Here is a 20,337-nt window from a genome sequence, read left to right as displayed (position 1 = left end):
CATCATTCAAGAATGACAGGCTAATATCAATTACCTGAGCACCTTCAGCTCTCCTACCCAGGGTGATACATGGGAAACTGGTCACAACCATGCCAGTTGAATCAGGATCCAAGATAGCAAGCATACTAGTATAGTAGAATTGAGGATGCAGTCACTGAAGTCATCATAGAAATTAGTAAATCTTGAAGAATATTTGATGTGACTACAATGATCTAAAAAGCCCTGATGCAAACACTATTCACTTAAAAATGCTCGTCAATTACCAACAACAATGTATTCATTTTTTGCAAGAAGCAACAATATACTCATCCCAGTATCATCCTGAAACAGAAATATACCCTTGACAACCTAGGCCTATGAGATGGAGATGAAATTGGCCTACATGCATGTCAATTCAATGTGGTGGCAGTTCCATTCCCTTATATTCTGATGTTTGTCTTGTTGTCAAAATTCTTCTTTAAATCTTTGTTCGGTTTACATACCACATTGGGACAAACTATGCAAAAGCTTTAGAATCAGAGCCAACCACTGAAAAGAAACATGGACATTCTGTCTTCCTCACAAGACGAAATTGATTTTTGTTTTCATTTGTAAAGATTCTAGTGTCTGAATACTTCAAAGAAATCATCAACCAGATGACCAGAGCACATGCTTGTTTGAATTCATGGTCATAGAATGTTTTTTTTTTCTTTTCTGTATTTGTTGGGCTGCTGCAGTCTGTCTATCTGAAAAGAAAAACAAGAATATTACCGTAAGTTAGACGAACATACTCATTATTATTATACTAGTAAACATGTGCATCCAAATCAGGAAAAAAGGCCTCAATGACTTAAAAAAAGGGTTTTATTACAATAGGCTATCATTCACAATAAACAATCAGATTCCTTTTAAGAATATATGTGAGGCATTTCACTGGAGCACGTTGTGGGTATGAGAAACATTCTTCTGCTACGAATACACATTAAAAAATTTATTAAATCTAAACTAGAAAATCATAATCAGTTAAGTACATGCATTGGTTTCTTGTTTATATTCCAAAACTAGTCTTAAAGTATTAAGTTTACTGTATGATAAGGGGTACAATAGTAATAAAAAATGTTTGACAAAAAAAATTAGCATCCATCTCATTTCTCTTTTTAGAAGTTTATAAAGCATGAAATCAACAAGCAGCAGGAACAAGTAAAAACTGCACAGGAGAGTGGTTACATGTCACACCTTTATGTAACAGTATTAAAGTCTCCATCAATTCTTTCATAGAAAAGTAGGCTGGCTTCTGCAGACAAAACAGATTCTTCCGAGACATCTGATATTTCATGATCAGAGACATAGAACCATTGGCTTTGTTCAGTTACTTGTGTGCCCATTGAATTGCCAGCACCTGATTTACTTGTTACTCTCCTATATGCTGCATAATGACCACTTCCTGATCTTCCATAGTGCTCAACAACAGAAGTAAGGAGATACATGAAACTCGCTGAGGAGCATGAGCTACTAACTTCACGAGCCTGCACCTGATAAGGAGGTAGTCCAAGTGGCCTAAGTTACAGCATACAGGTAGTCTGAACAAGTCTTTGGAGAGCAGCTATGTTTCAAGTTAAATTCCTTACTTCCAACATAAAATAAATGCACCAATATAAATTGGCAAAACCTTATGCATTTAGATTTATGAATTACTAGAGAAGAAAAGACATGCAAAACAGAACAACAAACATCTAGACATTAAGTTTGATTTATTCGTGTTGTAAGAGGAAATACCATCCAAACTAGCATATTGTAAGATGAATTACTAGGAGAAATAAGACAATTGCACCATTTTATCTAATCTCGCCTTGGTATTAAAAGTTAAATTGACCATTTCACTCTCACCTCTGCAACTTCGACTTTGTCCTCAATAATAGTCTCAGCAGATGAGTCATCTGATTTCAATTCATTGCTTGATCTCTGAAAACTGTTTATTGGAAAACCATTCAACAGATTTTCTCTCCCAGTTCCATAGACATGTCCTAGAAATTGTTTTTTATATTGCATATTTATTTGGATCAGTCGAGGATCTAGTGGCTGCTGCTGCCTCTGTACATTACTCCGAGTACATTGCACTGGGAATTCTTCTGCCAAAATTTTCCCGGCTTTCATAAATGGAAAGAGGTCCAGAATGAAAGGAAAGGAGATATGTCCCTACAATCAGAACATTGTTGTTTCTTAATAAAGCAGATGTATCAAAGTAATTAAATCTTGAAAGTTCAACTGAATTCAACAAATTTGCAAACCTGAAGTTTGATGAGATCACCATTGTCATTCATTGAAGCACGTTGCAGATGAATGCACAAAATCTAGAAGAAATATATTTATATCATCATAAAATTTCATTGGATATTCTTCTCGTTCAGTTGACGATATGGCACCTGAACACCTGGAGAAAAGCTAGGTAGCAAAACAATGCTTTTGCTACTTCATACCTTGGGACATCGAGTGAGACATAGTTGCTTTAAAGCACAAGAAAACCCAGTCCATTTTATTTCCTCTTGATGAAATAGACTTTTGCAATCACAACAGTCCAGATTGACACAGTGGCTAAGCTTGTCAATTTTTTCCTGTATGATGACAAAAAAAAGTGCCACGAGTTGGATCTATATTCGTTGATACAAATGAAATAAGTGCAAGATTTTTTCCTTGCCACAGGAAAGACTAATGATGCAAAATGAAAGCACCTCATCCTTATCTGCACTGACGGACAAGTACTTTAAAGCACCAATATGCCAACAGCGACCACAGCGGAAATTCTCCAGATGTTCTAATGCAGTGAACCTCTCAAGGCAATCTATAATGCTGCAAACCTCCATCTGGTATAAAGACAAAAAAGCGAAAAATAAATAACTTTTAAGGGTTGTCTGCAAGGAATATATAAGTTAGATAAGGACTAAAACATACAGAACAAACAAAATGAGACCCTCAATGGACATACAATATCTGCATTTCCATCCAGCGCAGGTGAGAGGGATAATGAGCGGAAATGCTCAATATCCACTGAAAGCTGTAGAAGCCAGAAAAAATAATGGTTAATTTTAAGGAAACTTATAGCTGCAAATATGCAAAACAAAATATAGATGAAAGAAAATGTTGAAAATGTTGCAAGGATAAAAAATACTCAACAAAAATATTATTAGAAGTTCAAAAGCTACTGATGCAGGATAGATATGGTTGGGTCTTGGTTTCCATTGTATTAGGATTAATCCTGATCATTGATGGCAATTTTGCATGGTTCGGCTTTCATCGGGCTAACTTAACCGGTTTGAGCCCAAACCGAGATGCGGACCGCTCCCATTTCAGGCCGATCTAGTCCAATCCATAAAACAAAAAAAAAGGATTAAAGAGAAGTCAAAAGTCATGATTAGTGCTTGCAACTTCTTCGTCTTTCCTCACGATCGATCCCTCTCCATGCATGGAATGTTGTCGTCCGCCATCGCCTAGCTCTCCGCCACCTGCTGTACGTTGTCAACATGGTTTTGAATACGCTTCCTTCTTCTCCTTCTCCACCTCTTCTTCCATCTTCTTTTTCCTCTTCTTCCTTCTACTTTCACTTCCTTCTTCCTCTTTTCCTTCTTCCTTCTTCCTTTTTCCTCTTTTCGTTCTTCTTCTTTCTTTGCTTTCTCTACCTTCTTCTTCCCCTCCTCTCCCTCCCCAATGGTTCGCAATACGACCACATCAGTACTGGTCTGGCCATGGATCAACACACACATTTGGTAACCAAAACTACGAACCTTGATCCAGATAGTACTTTTTTGTTTATTTTGGATATTTTTGGCCTTACTTGTGTACTTACTTAGAGATATTAGTATGGTTTGCTTGGCCTTATCTCAATAAGTTATGGGCTGTGAAGCTATCCTAATTTTTTGATTTGTCTATAAGAAATTAAATTGATATTTGCTCGATTAGGTTAGTCAACTACGCCTTCAGTTTAATACAAATGGAAGTTTGTGTTTTGGCTTGAAGCCTTTGTCTATGTTTTCCTCTATATTATTCTAGTTTCCCCTGCATCTGCTCTCTATCAAATTTCGTATGACAACAGCCCTTCCTGTATCTCATTCTTGACATCTCTTTAGCTATCTCTTCCTTGATCTTTTAAATTTGAAGTTGAAACCATTAAGTTCAAGAAATTAATCAATTCCATCCACCGAGTAGCTCACTGGTACCTCAAAAGAGCGATGGTTTTGTCACAAACATAGTTTTCTTAAAAAATCATACTATTTCTTCTAATCTCTATTCCACCACATCATCTTGCCTTTCCTGAAATAATAGAGATCCAATATTTATTGGATCAATCTTCCCCCTAAGTTCTAAAATCTAAGTGTTCTTGATAAAAGAAACCAATCTGCTCCCCTAAGGAATCAAAGAACTAGAGAAGGCATCAATCGACTTGGTGAAGTTGCACAATGTAAGTGTCTTTACAGCTATCAGAATGTGTAGCGAAAGAAGTATCACAATGATCTTCGATGGGACAAGAATAGAGAATATCTTGGTAAATTTCTTTGAGAAGTTTAACTTGAAGATTGGAGAGAAGAAGATACCTTACCAGTTGGCTTGGCTGCATGATCATGAACTCTTGACAGTTGATCACCAATGCCTTGCAAAATTTTCACTTGGAGATTTCAAGAAATGTTTTTTGCAATGTTGGAGCTTGGTTTTATAATCAGAAGGCTGAACATAATACTCAACAAAATACCTATAAGATTGAAAATCAAGTCTACCTACTCAGTCCTTAAAAAGCCTAATAGAAAAGATGGAATAACTAAGAATATAGAGTATATGGGACATCCCATGTATGTCTCGTCTCTGACAAAAAGCATTCTTGGATTGTACCAGTAATAGTTAGCAAAACAAAATACAGGCTGATGTCATCCACTACAGCATTAAATATTAAATCCTTACAATGACAAAAAGCAAGTTTAGCATGAAATGAGACAATTATATTCAAGCATTGTATTGTCCTGCATAACCCTCATAAATAATAAGCATTGGAATTGATGGTTTATTCTTTGCAAGTCATCTACAAAAGGCTGACATACAGTTCCAAGGAAAGAATTGTTTGACACTTGTTTGGAGAGTTTCACAATTGAGCTACAGATCTCTAGGGTTCTAGGGCATAAATTTCATGGGACAAGAAGATGTTGGGTCTTAGATTGTAATCCACTAGATAAGAACAGTCATCATTTCTTTTTTAATATTTTCAGCCTTATTTTTGTCTTATTTTAGAGATTTACATGATCTGATTTGAGTTTGTCTCAATAAATTATACGCTGTAAAGTGAGCTATATGTTGCCACCAAGAGTTTAGATTTGGTAGGAAATCGTGAAGTGGGTTACTCAATTAAATTAGAATTAGAGTAGTATTTTACCACTTTCTGGAGTACATATTTGCAAGAACTTTTGCCCCAGTTGTGTTTGGAATGATTATGAAATGTTCATGTTTGAACTCGAAGCTTTTGTCTACTGTTAAGTGACAAAACCTAAAAAAAGAAGCAAAAATTATAGACTTGAAACTTGAGAGAACCCATTATGTAGATTGCAGACAAAAATAAACAGACTAAACATACATACATCTGAGTGCAGATTGGAATGCAGAATAACTGGCTATCAACAAATTCCACAAACAGGTATAAATCTAACAAAAAATTGTGCATCTAAACGGTTAAATTGAAGAAAAATAAAATTCAAAAGGTCAAAGAAATATAACTGTGTTTTGCATAGAAATATTTATGTACTCCAATAGCAAGTACTTTAGGTACTTCACATAATTGAACTATGGTACATACAGAACCCGATAATCATCATCCAAGATATGAAAGGCCATTACCATGGATGAACAGCTTCTACAAGTTAATATGCTTCCAACTGTTCCATCAAATGGTCCATAAATATACCTTCTCCATTGCTCATAGTCTGTATGGCTTTTGCTCTTTGGCTTATGTATCCTAGAAGGAAGACCAGTGATTTCCGCTAGAGAACTGCTATGTGGTGCATAACACTGCAAAACTTCTTCTTCCACAGAACATAAAAGATGAAGAAATGCTTCTGCAGCATCCTACATAAAAAGAGAAGGCAACCCAGACAAAAATCCGTACATGCTGATTAGACAATGAGTGAAGTCTTTGAATGTGAAAGCTGTTTAACCACTACCTGTTGTCTAGTTAACTTGAAACTGCTAACATAAAAGCTCAAGGCGAGCATCACTTTTCGTGGATCCAAAATAGTCCTTTCATCATGAATAATACATAGATCTAAACAATAGGTAACCAAAATTAATTTGGAAGTTGTAATGAATTGCACATTAACTTTAAGCTACAATTTAGGCAATAACACATATTAAACTTTAAATGGTCATAAAAACATTAGAAGTATGAAATATCTATCACAGATGAAGGGAGATATAACACTAATAAAACACCAAATCCAAGAACTGATCCATCTGGAACCTATCAGATAATGGATAGGGGTTTGGATACATTACAACCATCATTAAAATTTCGGAGGAACACGAGAACACGAAGAGGAGGAAAAGCAGGCGAAGGAGTTGGAGGAAAAGGTGGTGGCAAGAGAAGGAATGGGGATCAGTGACAGGCAGCATAAGGAACAGGGATCAAGGGGGCGGAGAGAGAGAACGTGAGGACATGAAAAGACGAAGTGTCTTATTGAAAAAAAACAACTAAAAGGGGAGGGCTGGAAACTGTATTGAAATGGACAAAAAAGCCTCGTCCATGTGTCAATTCAGCCTCGGACCAATAAATACTGCCTAATATATATTGGTCCAGATAAAATTAAAAACTATGGTTACAACATAGTATACCCCCTAGTAATTTTACCTTCTAACAATGTTGTCAAAGTAACAAGAAGCGGCATATATTCTTCAATTGATTCAACATCCATAACCAATAAATTTCGAAGAAAGGAAACAAAGCAGCTACAGCTGGCAAGTGCCTACAAAAAAAATAGTTTCATAACTTTCAATTAGAAACAGCAATTATAATGAAAAAGTAATAGAACCTTAAATGCAGCTTAGAACCATAACTAGCCAAACATTTGATTGAAAATGCACTAAGTGATCATAAACGACCTGGAAGAAAGTCCAAGTATGTGTTGGTGTTGGCTTAAGACCGTAAGTAAATCAATTTATAGAGTTCGATCAACACTTCCAGATGATAAAAACTTAGCATATTCATTCAGAAATCTTTGAAAATAGAGCTCCTAGTACTCTTAGTGATGCTCTATTAAGAAACTGCAATTTCGTCCAAACAGATACATATCAACTAGTTTTATTGATCCCGACATGTACTGGGATGCAGACCTCTCCTTTTACAGCGATCTGGGTCGGTACAAACGTTACCGCCTGGTAACCCTGCGAATTGGGCTTACCATCCCAGACTATTTAAAAGCTAACCCCAAACTGAATCCTCATAATGTACAAACTAAAATTAGCAATATTCTGTGATTTAATTCCCTTAACAAACCTCAATCATACGAATAAGTCCATACAGTCGAACCCAAATAGTTCATACATTATGGCTTGTCGTTGTTGCAATAGTGATTCAAGGCACTAAAAAATGGCATCAATATCATGACTTAGAAAGTATCAAATGTGTCAACAATTCAAGCCCTCCAGGAAATTTAGTAAATTATGCATTTGGGAGTGTAAGCATTCAAACTACTTTTACATAAAAATAGAAATTTTAACAAAGTATTCACAATATACCTGGTAAATAAGAGGCAAATTTAAGTGTGTAATGCATAGAATTGATGTAGAATGCATTTGTAGGCATCACTTGCAATGAACTGAACGCATAAGGTTGTGCCATTAGCGCATATAGATTTTCAAATTTTCAAGATAATAATAAAATAATTCTTTTTACATGATCCTGAAAAGTATTATGCAAGCGTGAACTAGTGCAACTCTCAGTTTAAAGTAAGCACCTTGCTATAGATTCATAAACTAAGAGTGGTATATGACAATATTCCATGCTGTTCTCAAGCTAAACTGTTAAGTTTTCAATTTTGTTTCCTCAAACGTTTCAAATTGGCACAACCATCAGTGAAGCATTCATGAACATCAACATACAAATTGTGAATTGCTTTATGATGTAATGGGACTTACCTGTAATGTTACATTCATCAACATACATTTTAAAAAATTGCTTTGGTGGTGAAAAGGAACTCACCTGTAATATTACATTAAGAAAGCAATTGTTCCCAAGATTCTTTAGACCAGCCACATATATGATCTCAGATGAATCATTTCCCCCTGTCATCCATGGTAGATATAAACTACCAATATTCCTTTCTTGCAGTGCCATCTACAAGCCTGTCATCCCAATCCCAATCCCAAGAATACTAGCAACAATATGATACTGAGACAGATTCAATGCTTTGTTGGTTGATAATATCTTGTATCCATGCTTGACTTTGTGGATAAGATGGTAGATATTTACTTCTTTATGCTTCATTGTGTCCGAATTGAGTTCCTGTCCTGATTTATGTTAAGCTTGTGCACTTAAAGAGGATGCTCTTGAAATGGATTGGCCTGCATATACATATACTTTCATAAAGCAAATACATAGCAGTTTTGATTTCTATAGATAAGGCCAAAAGAAATAAAAAAATAGTCATACTAGAAACATATGGTAGATAATTAAACATGGACTTTTGGCTCTTTAAACTAGAAACAATTTTTAGGCAGCAAATGCATAACTAGAGTGTTAGTGCCCTCACTAGTTTCTTTACACTAATTATTCCAGTCCACAGAGGCCCCAAAAATGGAAATAGTTTTGACATTTTCTCATGGGACATTATTTATTAATATATACTCTCTTAGAGCTTCAAGTCATAATAAGTTCCATCATGGAAAATAGAAATTTCAGTCCATGTTGCATGTCTACTTCAATTTAGGCTGCAGGTTAGTATTTTATAAGATGCTCATTGACAGTAGCTGAGAATACTCAAATTATAGTACTCAGGAATTTCACTGACACATATGCTATCAATGTCCAGTGACTAAATAACAGCACTCAAAACCTAACCTTTTTCCTTTCACACCAGAAAAAAAGCAAGAAACAATAACATGAATAAGAAAAGTTCGAAGTATGGTTAGATTTTTCAACACATCTATACATAAAAATCTCAAGGATGACCAAGTTTATTGATTACTAGGTAATAACAGCTCAAAACAGATGGTTCATCATAAGTGATTAATTACTTGTTTAGGGAAAAAATTAACTTTTTTAGAAGAAAGGATCCTAAACTCTTTTTGACATAACATATAAAAATGTGTATTATATTCAAAAAACACATTTGAAGAGTGCAACTTTATCAAGAAATGCAACTTTAGTTCAAATTGGAAAACAAATATCACCTTGCTGAAGTGAGGAAGAACTGGATATTTAGGGAATATCATGATATTGATGCTCATAACTCATAAGTATTTTTATAAAATGTTATCACCAGAAAAGCATGTCGCATATATTTCAGAGAAAATAAGATTATATGACATATTTGAAACAAAATTCCATGATGTATATTTTTTTCTCAAAAAATTAACAAATAAAAGTAGACTGTTAACATTTGCAAGGGATACTTATTAGCCATTTAAAAGAAAATCTCATGGCATATGATGTTTGCTAATGATGACATTTGATTGATGAAACAACAGCAAAGGCACATTCAAAATGAAAGTTACAATAAAAAATTTTAAGATCTAAAATTTCAAATTACACCCAAAAAAAAACAAAGTAGGAAGTTATTAGGAAACGAGATGAAGAGATTGCACACAGTAAAATGAAATAGTTGTAACTGAAAGGAACATCTTAAATTTTGTATGAGCCATTGACTCCTTAGGATAAATAAATTTGTAACAATGCAGTAAAAATGATTATGGTACTAAGATGGACAACTCAGAAGGGAAAATGATCATATCCATAAGCAACTAGAAACAACTAGAAACTCAACGGATAGAGAACAATGAGAAAGGTGCATATATGGTGATTAGGACATGTCGAAAAAACAATCCACAAATGCACCGAAACAGTGAAATGGATAGTTCAGAAGGGAAGGTTCTTATCTCTGGTCACAGGGCTATGGGCATAATAGTCTTCAGATTGCTGCTCCTGATATGAGTACTGCCACTAAATGATAAACCATTTTATATTGTCTTACTAATCAGGATAATTTTAATGCAAAGTAGTTGAACCGGAAGACAGATGCAGACCTAAGAGGTGCCACTTAGAAACAGCAGCAAGATCTTATTAGACTTTGTGTGCAACATATTTGACATCTCTTGTGTTGTTCATGACCTGTTCTTACCAGTTAAAAGTGCAACCTAGTTCTGTTCCTACCAAGTTCCCGTCGATTACACTTTCTAACTCCTTCAGTTAGTTCACAACATATGAAGACTAAGGCCTAAAAGACCTCCATACCCTAAAATAGGAATCCTTCGATGGACAACATCACGAATGATCTTGCCGCTATCCTATCAATAAAATCAATATTCCTACTCTGTGCGTTTTTAGGTACTGATGCTCAAGTTAGCCACAAATCTTTCAAGAACCAGCATAGCCCACGTTCAGGAAGAAACACAACGAAATGCGCCAAGAAAGAAAAACAGCTGAAAGAGATCGATTACCTCAAACAAGAACACTCCCGTAATGGAGCGGCAAGACCAACTTGTATCGATACTTATTCCCCAGGGGAGTAGGAGGAGAAGGGCTCTTGAGCTCCCGCCCCTTTTTCCGGCGTCCGGCCTCAGCTCTTCTTTCGCTTCTCCTCCAGTTAAATAGGCCGTGATTGTACCTGATCGACCCGTCACAGCCCAAGCCGAGCCGAGCCGAACCCTGATTTCATCAGGCCATCAACCATGTGCACGACAATTAAAACACGGAAATGCGGATCTAAAGGAACTTGGGCGCTGATTTGGTGAGCCGACCGCGGGTTCAATTACCGTCGGAAGCCTTTTTTCCGGTCCGCAACGGTTTATTGGCCGGTCCTTTGAGTCGACTCGAAGCAAGAAGGAGGCGAAACAAAAAGGTCGAGAGAGAGTGGTGCAAGTTTGTCTTTTGCGTGTGTGTGTGTATTGGCCCCCTAAATCAAGTAAATGTTTTTTTAGTTCTCGAATATGTCCATGATAATAAAATCTTAGTATTCCAATTATTTAAGTAAGCTATGTTAATTTTGTAGCTATTGAACTCTGATGAGAGCAATATCCTTAGTTAATACAACATTTAAATCTTTATTTAAGGATTATAGTAAGATATTCTTAACCCTCCCACATTCTTTCATCACATTACTATTGGTTGTTTTGATTCTTCCAGCAACAATATTTATATATTTTCTTTAATTATTCTCATACAATTTTAGATAATTCTGTTCATGAGTAATTACATACTGATAAGAATAATTTTTTAGTATTTTTTTCTAATAACTCCATATATTCATCGTAGTATTCTTATCGATACAAAATTTTATTTTTCGAGTTATCCATAAAGTTAGCATAATAACTATCTTATAAAATTTATATATCCAATAAACATATAAGACTTCTACACTTCTTGTAATCATAATCATCTAATTTTTATTTCATTTTATGAATAATATCTTGATCAAGCTTTCTGAAATTTTATACTTAAAATAATATTTTTATCAAGTTGCTCATCATTTTCAATAATAAAATTCAAGTAAATATTTTATTAGTGTTTTGTATACATGATTGCAGGTGAGAGATAAATGATACGAACTTAATAAAACCTTGTTATAATTGTTACCCAACTAAATATCTTATTGCCCATCCAATTCTTGTTGTGAAGAAAAGTCCTTCAGAGGGTGTCTTGGCTGCTCCATGACAGATTGATACTGACTTCCTTTTGGAGCCATTGTTATGCTAATCCATCTTGTCCACCTCAAATTTGCCTTGCAGTCACAAAGTGTTATGCTAATCAATTTCTATGATTTCAAGGTTTGGTCACTGATGTAATCCTTGCACTCTTTTCAGGTGTAAACATCTCCTAAAGAATGTTGGGTCAATTAATGTAGCTGTTAAAAATGCAGTGGCTTTGTCCCACATGTCACCATGGTTAAAGAATTATGTGATCAGCAGTTGGTGCATGGAATAGCTCCATTTATTTGACCACCTCTTATATTCTTTAATGGTGGTCAAACAATTATGTTTGTGTTCAACATGTAGAAGATAATACATGATTTGACCTTGTCACTGAATTGGCCAAGTGGATTGAGGTCATACTTTGATAGGGGTAAAAACAGATTTGAGCGTAACACACCGGATTTGACGTAATACATCACGACGTCAGCCCCCCTGGACGGCACACTGCTCCAGGGGGCGAGCATTAAACATCAACATAATGTGCACCCTCACTCACCGTACCCAGACGACCTCATCGTTTGACCCCGCACGATCGGCCGAGGCAGGGGAAGGAGTCGATTGAGGCTCGTCATACCCTGCGGCAGCTCGGCCTTCCACGCAACGCCCACGACGACGATAGGCGCCATCGGAGGTACGGCCCTGCCCCGACAGGGTGGCACATCAGATAACATCAAACTCACCTATAAATACTCCCAGGCCCCAAACGAACGAGGCAAGCACACAAAAGCACAACTTCACCCAAAAACTCATCTCCCAATCACTGACTTGATCGTCGGAGGGGTCGGGCCGAACCGCCGACCCGACCTATGTGCAAGTACTCGACCGGAGCCGACCCAACCCGACGTCACGGAGCCTTCCAGCCAGACCCCCCGCAATCGGCCGCCACAAGACCCCGAGAGGAGTCACGCTTGATCCCAACCGTTCGGACCCCTGAACCAGCCGCGTCGACCCTAATGTCACGGCTAAAAAAGTTATTTACCATAACAATACTTCTTAATCATGGTTATATTGAAGGCCAAGCCAGTTCAAGGATTAGATCGGACCGAGTCAAATCCATACCACGAACTTTTGCAGCCCAATGCATGGCGACGACTACGACGACAACTTTGAATTGCTAGTGTCTGATGTCCTTTGTGTGAATTTATAGCTGTTCGTGTCGCTTGCCTTCGTCTACGTCGACTTCAGATGGTTGAACTAAACTTCTTGGGATCTGCATGAACCGGTTCAAGCTGGCGAACGTTCCACGGGACTCGGGCGATGAACTCGGCGAGTTCGTTCCGCCGCCTGCCGCGGTGACGAGGAGGGTGGTGATGGGCTCGGAGGTAGCACCGGTGAGGTTGTGCTCCGAGGACGGACGAGCGTGGGAGACGTCGGTGACGGTGGCGGCTCTGATGCGAGTTGTTGCAGGAGAGAGTGCCGATGCAACAGAAGTGATGGAGAGGTCATTAAGCGCTACTCCGTCGTTCTCGTCCTCGTGGGGTGGTCAGGGTGGCATCGGTGGGCAGAAGAGGGTGGCGGATGAGTCGATGAGAGGCCCGGTGTTGAAGCAGTACCGAACAGAAGAAACTAGTGCGATTCCAGCTCCGGCGACAGACGAGGCCAACCCTTCCGCCACAGGACTGAGAGAGCAAGTAGCGGGAAGAAAGTACAGAGGAGTTCGACAGCGGCCGTGGGGCAAGTGGGTGGCGGAGATAAGAGACCCACACAGAGCGGCCCGCGTCTGGCTCGGCACCTTCGAGACTTCCGAGGCCGCCGCCCGGGCGTTCGACGAAGCCGCCCTCCGGTTCAGGGGCAGCAAAGCCAAGCTTAACTTTCCCGAGGACGCTCGTCTCGGTCCGCTGCCACCTGTCATGGCGGCGGAATCGCATTCCACATCTTCCATGACCTCAAACAGTGCAAGTTCTTACTATGTTTCTCCGCTTTCTCCATAGCAACAGTCGCATCATCTTCTACAGTCAACTTCGACAGAGTCCAAGCAATATACACCATCTTCGTCCTCAGCATAGTGTTGCCTTTTCCAACCTCAGAGCTACCTCTCCCCTTTCTTCTCTCTAAGTCCTAGGATTCATCCTGTTCTCTTCAGATCTTCCACCATGCTAATGGTTTCATAACGAAGAAACTTTGGCTTGTCATTGCAGCTCCAGTCACTTTGTCTCAGTTGGAGATCGAATTGGCTTGTTCTCGGATGTGGACTACACATGCTTTGCTCTGTTCTGGGAAGTCATTCAACATCAGGACAACTTGGACCTGAGATGCCTCTAGGAAGCGGTGGAAACGGGCCGACCGCATTGGGCTCGATGACGCTAATCTAAAAGCAATCGATCAGGCTCTAATCTGACCTGATCGACCGTGCCCTGTGTTGACCAGTCAACCCGACCATGCTCTGTCTTCAATCATAAATTGATTTCGAGAAAAATCCATGCTTTGTGCCTATTCCAATTCAGTACATTAATCCATGTTTTCTCGTCACTTACGTTATGTCACCAAAACAGTAGGCAACAAGGTTTTCTTAATGAGGCGGAAACAGTGATTCGCTCGACCTACGTGCAACGTTGATTTGAGATGTGACAACATCCATGTGGCACCCATAAGTGGGGCCAACGATAGGCAGGTACCCGAGCGTGTACGCCCGAGTCGCGTATATTCAAGTGGTACAAGTACGAGAAAACCAGCGGCGGTTGCAGTGCCAGATTTGTTTGATGGGGCACAGAGAAATAACGGCTAAATCATTGCTTGTGTGGTTGCATTTTGCGCGGGAGCGTGACGCGTTCTACTCCCTTTCTTCCCTCACTAAACCCTTCTTAGCCCTCCATAATTACTTCTTAGCCACCCTCCTATCATTGTATTCCTCCATTTTGCCCCCCAAATTAACCAATGAAACGCTAATTACATATAAAATTATTTATCATTCCTCGTAGACTTAAATATCAAAGGGAGAACATTATGGAAGGATATATGCGTAATTTTGTAAGGTAGCAGCCACGTAAAAGAAAAGGGGATTGAAATGTCAGTTCGGTAAATACGTCGGAGAACGTGATGGCAAATGAGGGAGGAGAGTTGAGCGGGCCCACTGGGTTTGGGCAAATCTTTCAAGTGCGCGTTTGTTTCCGTTTTTTGTCGGACGCCAAATAACGGCACCGTCTTATGATTGTATTTTGGGCGCTTCCGACCACCCAACAACGCAGGTTCTGCTTTATCTTTCTTCTCACCCACTGCAACCTTCCAATCCCGCTACCTTTTTAAGCACCCTTCTCCTCTCCCTCCTCTTCTTCTGTCCCACTCTCTCACTTTCTTGCATTCCACTCCATGTCTAGAAGAGCAGCGGCAGGAGGAGAAGGTGACGGTGGGGGAGGGGCAGATCGAGTGGGGCTCGGGCGCGATGACCAACACTGGATATTCTCCAACACGGAGAATTCCGACGGCGGGTGCAATGTAAAGGTGGCTGCAACTCGAGCACCGGATCGTTCGTGCTCGAACAGTCCCACCGGTCCTGTGCCATTGATGGGTGAGAAGCGGGCTCACAATGGGGCATCGAAGGGCTCCTCCGAGGGGAAAGGCGGTGTCGGGGATTCGGACCACGAGATGCATATCTGGACTGAGAGAGAAAGGAGGAAGAAGATGAGGAACATGTTCTCTAGTCTTCATGCCCTTCTTCCGCAGTTACCACCAAAGGTACCTACTAAGCTTTTGTTATGCTTCTTTTGGATCTGATTGTATGAGTTGTTTGTTTCCAGTGATTCCAAGAAGTGATGGTTTTGCATTTTTGTCTGGTTAGCATCTCTGTTCTTGTTAGTAGTCATAGCAAGAAGAGAAGTGGAGATCGGTTGGTATACGTTTCATAGCGAGCCGCAGTCTCTGACAGAGAAGAGTAGGCTGCATTGGTGTACTGATGCGAACAATGAGTGAGCGAGCGAATGAGAAAGATAGAGAATTGACGCGTTTGCTTGAGGTTCTGCAATAAATGCAGAGCAGTGCCAATAACCTTACATGCACGTCAAACGTATAGCTTCTCCAAGTTGATCCCCTTTAATTTGCTTGTGGGTAGGCCGACAAATCAACGATCGTCGACGAAGCAGTGAACTACATCAAGACCCTCCAGCAAAACCTTCAGAAGCTCCAGAAGAAGAAACAAGAACGAACGGGAGGCGTCGTCTACGACGAGCCTTCTTCGGCAGCGGCGCTGCAATCGCAAGCGTCAGACACCAACAGGGAAGCGTTCTTGGCTGATCATGGCAAGTTCTGGCCGTCGGCGATGAACTCTCCGACGGCTGTGTCGGTCACCCGGTTCCCTCAATCCTTCCAGACCTGGTCTTCGCCCAATGTGGTGCTGAGCGTGACCGGAGAGGACGCACACATCAGCGTCTGCACTTCCAGGAAACCGGGGCTCTTCTCCACCATCCTCTGTGTGATGGAGAAGCACAAGCTGGAGGTGGTTTCTGCCAGTATATCCTCCGACTGCTTCAGAAGCATGTTCATGATCCATGCCCGTGTAAGTATGACAGGCAGTATACAGTGTCTTCTCTCTCCTCTTTTGCCCAAAAAAATGATAAATATGGTGCATTTTCAATCCAAACATAGAATATCTATGAGTCGACAATGTCTTTGCCAACTAATATAACCATTATAAATCATTAACAATTAACTAGATTCAGGGATATTCTAAATATATTTGAACTTGAAGTGGCATTCTATTTCTACTGTTTTAACAGGCTACTGGTGCTTCTGATCAGTTCCCTGAGACATTGATGATTGAAGAGATCTACAAGTTGGCTGTTGGTGAGATGATACTTTGGCTTTCTTCATGCTAGGACCAAAGCATCTTCACCAAGTTTATTCCCTAGAACATGGTCTTCACCTCAATGCAAGGGAAGCATTTACAATATAGCTTTTGTTTGAGTGGTCACAGTGCTCGTGTGATGTTGTTGTTGCAGGAAATGGATCTTGTGAAGAACAAATTACTATCTGGTCATATGTTCTTAATAATATAAATAATTCTTTTTTGATATCTGATTGGTCCTTCAAAGATAGAGATTTTTTGTACAGTTGCATCCGATAGCTGTTTTATTTTATAAGTAATTCATTTTGTGATTCTGTCCAATTCTTCATTGGTTTGATTCATTAGCTTCTGTATAGAACATTCTCTCCAATAGTTACTTTGGAGATGCACAAGAGGCAAGAAAAAGAGCATTAAACCTTGGACAAACATGAATATTTAGGAGAGAAACTGCTAATCTAAATGATTTGTAGCTTCTCAAACGGAACTTAAGCTATTAGGACAAGGGTGGTGACATCAAACATCACTGTATATCCATGATACAAAAATCAAGTCTATACATAAATAAAGACAGCAATATTTCATGCATGAGATGTTGTTTTGGCAACAAATTCAAACCACCATTGACTTGGAAGTAGCAATCCATCATGCATTTCTACACATCTGCAAGAAGAAGCAAACCGGCACCGCAGCCTTGCAGATGACAGACCAAGGAATGCCGTAGCTCCCCCTCCCCACAAGCCCCCTCACGAAGGGCCAGAAGCTGAGCAGAACCCACGCGCTGCAAACGAACTCCCCGATCCCCGGCCCGAGCTCTCCGGCCTCGGCCTGCCAGAGAACTCGCATCGAGCCGACGACGAGCGCGGTCAGGTTGATGAGCATGACGGCCGTCCCGGACACGAACACCGGCGAGGAGTCGAAGGTGAACCGTCCGGGGTCGTCGGCGCCGGTGACGTCGGTGGGCTTTGGCTGGTCCTTTCGGGTGACCTCGAAGATGGTCTCTGAGAAGCCCATGATTTTGAGGAGCGCGCTGAAGAAGCCGAGCAACCATGAAGTCTGGGCGTAGATCCTCTGCATCCGCTGGTTGTTCCACCATGCTCGGATCGACAGGCCATATTGGAAGTATTCTGTCAGCGTGTACACGTTGTAGATGAGGAAGAGGGCCATGGGTACGAGAAAACCGAGCTCTGATGCCTGCAAGAACGTCACCGCAATTCATGTCATCGGTGCTTGAAGCTACGTCGAGCCTACAGAAGCTGACCTGATTACCTTGGGCAAGAAAGCAGAGTCTGCAAGGAGGCAGTAGGCAGGGAGCAGAGCGTAACAGAGTTCGAAGACGGATCGCAGAGGCCAGACAAGGATGAGCAGATAGGCCAAGCACTGCCGCAACATGATCTTTTCTTCCATGACCGCGAGGATTGGGCTTCTCCTGCTGAGTAGGATCTCGAGGAGGCCGGTCGCCCACCTCTTGAACTGCGTCAAGCTCGCCGGGCCTCCCGTCGGGGCACAGCCGAGGAATGCAGGTGGCTCCGGCGTCATAGATATCGACCTCCAGCCCATGGAATGGATCCTCAGCCCAGTGAGGATATCCTCTGTGATCGAACCATAGACCCAACCAATCTGCGAGACATCAGACGAAAAGTCTTAGCCATACGAAACCGCTCATCTCTGTCTCCATATTCAATGATTTCTCGAGTCATCTGCGGGAAGAATGCATCAAGGTAATTACCTCTCTGCCCCAGGACGTGTTGACCTCGTAAGCACAATCTGCAACCTTCTTCGCCGCTTCGACGCGACTCGAAAGGCTGGCAGGCAATCCCTTACCGTAACCCGAGGTAATCTGGAGAGCCGACTCCACAAATTCCAAGGAGTTGCCGTAGATCATTTCAAGCTCTTCACAAGATAAATTACCTGCCCAATCATAGGTTTTTATTGATGGAACAAAAAGCTAACGAAATCACAAGGACAAAAGGAACAATAAGAAGAACTGATCTTGAGATCAATTAGTGAAAGGTTAGGATACCTCGCTTCTCAATGCTTGGAGGACCAGGTGGCGAACCATATATGACTTTTCTTCGATGAAAGCATCCTGTTCCTGTATAGAACGGACCTTGAAGCCCTTGCAACCCAGGCAGAATTTTCTGAAACAGACGAAGACACTGTCACCTTCGACATCGACAACGAAACGGGGAAGACGATTCTTATAACCATTTGATGGTCAGAGAAAGAGAGAACTTGGGTTGCAGACCTTCGACAACACCACCAACTGGTTTCCGAAGGGATCATCCTTGAGAGCTCCATAGAACTGCTGCGGCGCCTGGGCGAACCCACTGAACACCTCGTCGTCGACTCCCAGCAGGAGGCACATCCCGTGGAGTACGACCTCCGGGTTGTTGGCGAACATGTCGCAGTCCACGTTGAGCATGAACGGCGCATTTGTCATCACGCCTGACACCCTAGTCTGTCAAAGCATGGCAGGCACGTAACATTAGTCTCATTTAGGGCAAAGCAAATTAAATAGAGTTCCTTGAATGGATATAGATTACCAGAACATTCATGGCGCCAGCTTTGTACTGATGTGACTGCTTTGGCTTCTTCTCTCTAGCCACATAAATTAGGTGTGGAAAGCCATCTTCGGATCCTTCTTTGTTCTCCCATATAACCTTGCCAAATAGGAAACTCTCGCAGTAGCTCTTAAGACAACACTGGTTGGCATGATTCTTAAGGCAACACACTAATTACCTCGACCATGCTTGGGTGGTCTCTGCGCTCAGTCTTCAGGAAGTCTTTGGACCCATCAGCCACGCGAGGTAGGATTTGGTCTTCGTTTGCGGCCTCAATTCTTCGAATTAGTTCCTCGTACTCATCCTACAAATCAAGACGTTAACTCAAGAACATTTTGTAGCATTTCATCGAGCTTAAAGTAATCGACCGACCTTGATACGTCTCCATTCTCTCATGTAGTCCGAGGAGGGACTGTGTGAGGGTTGTGGTTCAGTGGAGAAGTACACAGAAGGTGCTCTCACTCTCACGTTATGTTTCTTGCAGAAGGGAACCCAAAGCTTCGCGAACTTGGCGGACTCGACGAGAGAGTAGAAGGTGATGGGCGACGCTGCGTCGTCGGAGACATAGCATGACAGCTTGTGAAAGGGGTAATCCACGGCCAGCAAGGAGAGCACGGTGTTGGCGGTGACGATAGGAGGCTCGAGCGTCGGGTCTGCGGTGGTGACGAACACGTCCACGGCTGGGAGATCGTGGTAACTGTGCAAACAACAGGAAACGAAAGGTAAGCAACAGCAATGATCGAAAGCGTCGTCAAACGTTGAATCGTACATCTCTGACAAGTGTTGGGGAAAGGTTTTGTAGGTCACACGGGTCCATTTAGCGTTCATGTAGAGGAGCCACACGAAGGTGAACCACGACTCGCAGGTGAAGGCTATGAGCCAAATCCGGGCATGGCGATGGAGTGAGATGAGACGGTAAGCGAGGAGGGAGAGGAGGAGAGACAGAACAAGCACATCCGAGAGTTTTTGTAGAGAGTTCTTGAGGGGAACTCTTTCTTGGAGAGGGAGCATTGTAGCGGAGAGGCTTGCAGAGAAGCTACAAACTCCAGAGTTGTCCCTCTTATTCTCCTTGTATAGATAAAGTAG

The 20,337-nt window shown here is 41.1% G+C and overlaps 4 protein-coding genes across 4 annotated transcripts; 2 read left to right on the top strand and 2 right to left on the bottom strand.

Moving 5' to 3' along the window:
• Positions 1-259: 259 nt before the first annotated feature.
• Positions 260-10,809, bottom strand: LOC135648724 (ubiquitin carboxyl-terminal hydrolase 27-like). The gene is made up of 12 exons (XM_065166633.1): positions 10,663-10,809; positions 8,207-8,568; positions 6,857-6,971; positions 6,174-6,274; positions 5,851-6,078; positions 2,963-3,031; positions 2,709-2,840; positions 2,457-2,591; positions 2,268-2,330; positions 1,867-2,175; positions 1,216-1,511; positions 260-725 (listed from the first exon to the last, which is right to left on the bottom strand). Exons 2-11 carry the CDS (start codon positions 8,339-8,341, stop codon positions 1,218-1,220), a joined length of 1,581 nt encoding a protein of 526 aa, XP_065022705.1. The 5' UTR covers positions 8,342-8,568; positions 10,663-10,809; the 3' UTR covers positions 260-725; positions 1,216-1,217.
• Positions 10,810-13,127: 2,318 nt separating this feature from the next.
• LOC135650009 (ethylene-responsive transcription factor ERF110-like) lies at positions 13,128-14,277 on the top strand. Its single transcript, XM_065169057.1, has one exon. It carries the CDS (start codon positions 13,128-13,130, stop codon positions 13,842-13,844), a length of 717 nt encoding a protein of 238 aa, XP_065025129.1. The 3' UTR covers positions 13,845-14,277.
• A 1,197-nt stretch (positions 14,278-15,474) lies between these two features.
• LOC103997517 (transcription factor bHLH95) lies at positions 15,475-16,721 on the top strand. Its single transcript, XM_009418761.3, has 3 exons — positions 15,475-15,585; positions 15,959-16,402; positions 16,623-16,721. The coding sequence occupies exons 1-3, from the start codon at positions 15,496-15,498 to the stop codon at positions 16,719-16,721; spliced, it is 633 nt and encodes a 210-aa protein (XP_009417036.3). The 5' UTR covers positions 15,475-15,495.
• A 477-nt stretch (positions 16,722-17,198) lies between these two features.
• LOC103997422 (cellulose synthase-like protein H1) lies at positions 17,199-20,311 on the bottom strand. Its single transcript, XM_009418630.3, has 9 exons — positions 20,021-20,311; positions 19,624-19,948; positions 19,430-19,555; positions 19,234-19,350; positions 18,936-19,148; positions 18,711-18,828; positions 18,417-18,598; positions 17,957-18,307; positions 17,199-17,881 (listed from the first exon to the last, which is right to left on the bottom strand). Exons 1-9 carry the CDS (start codon positions 20,260-20,262, stop codon positions 17,333-17,335), a joined length of 2,223 nt encoding a protein of 740 aa, XP_009416905.2. The 5' UTR covers positions 20,263-20,311; the 3' UTR covers positions 17,199-17,332.
• Positions 20,312-20,337: the final 26 nt, after the last annotated feature.

The sequence above is a fragment of the Musa acuminata genome, chromosome BXJ3-9 (assembly GCF_036884655.1).
Source record: "Musa acuminata AAA Group cultivar baxijiao chromosome BXJ3-9, Cavendish_Baxijiao_AAA, whole genome shotgun sequence".
NCBI lineage: Eukaryota > Viridiplantae > Streptophyta > Magnoliopsida > Zingiberales > Musaceae > Musa > Musa acuminata.
Note: the sequence above shows the minus strand (reverse complement) of the source record. Positions and strands in the feature narration are given on the sequence as shown.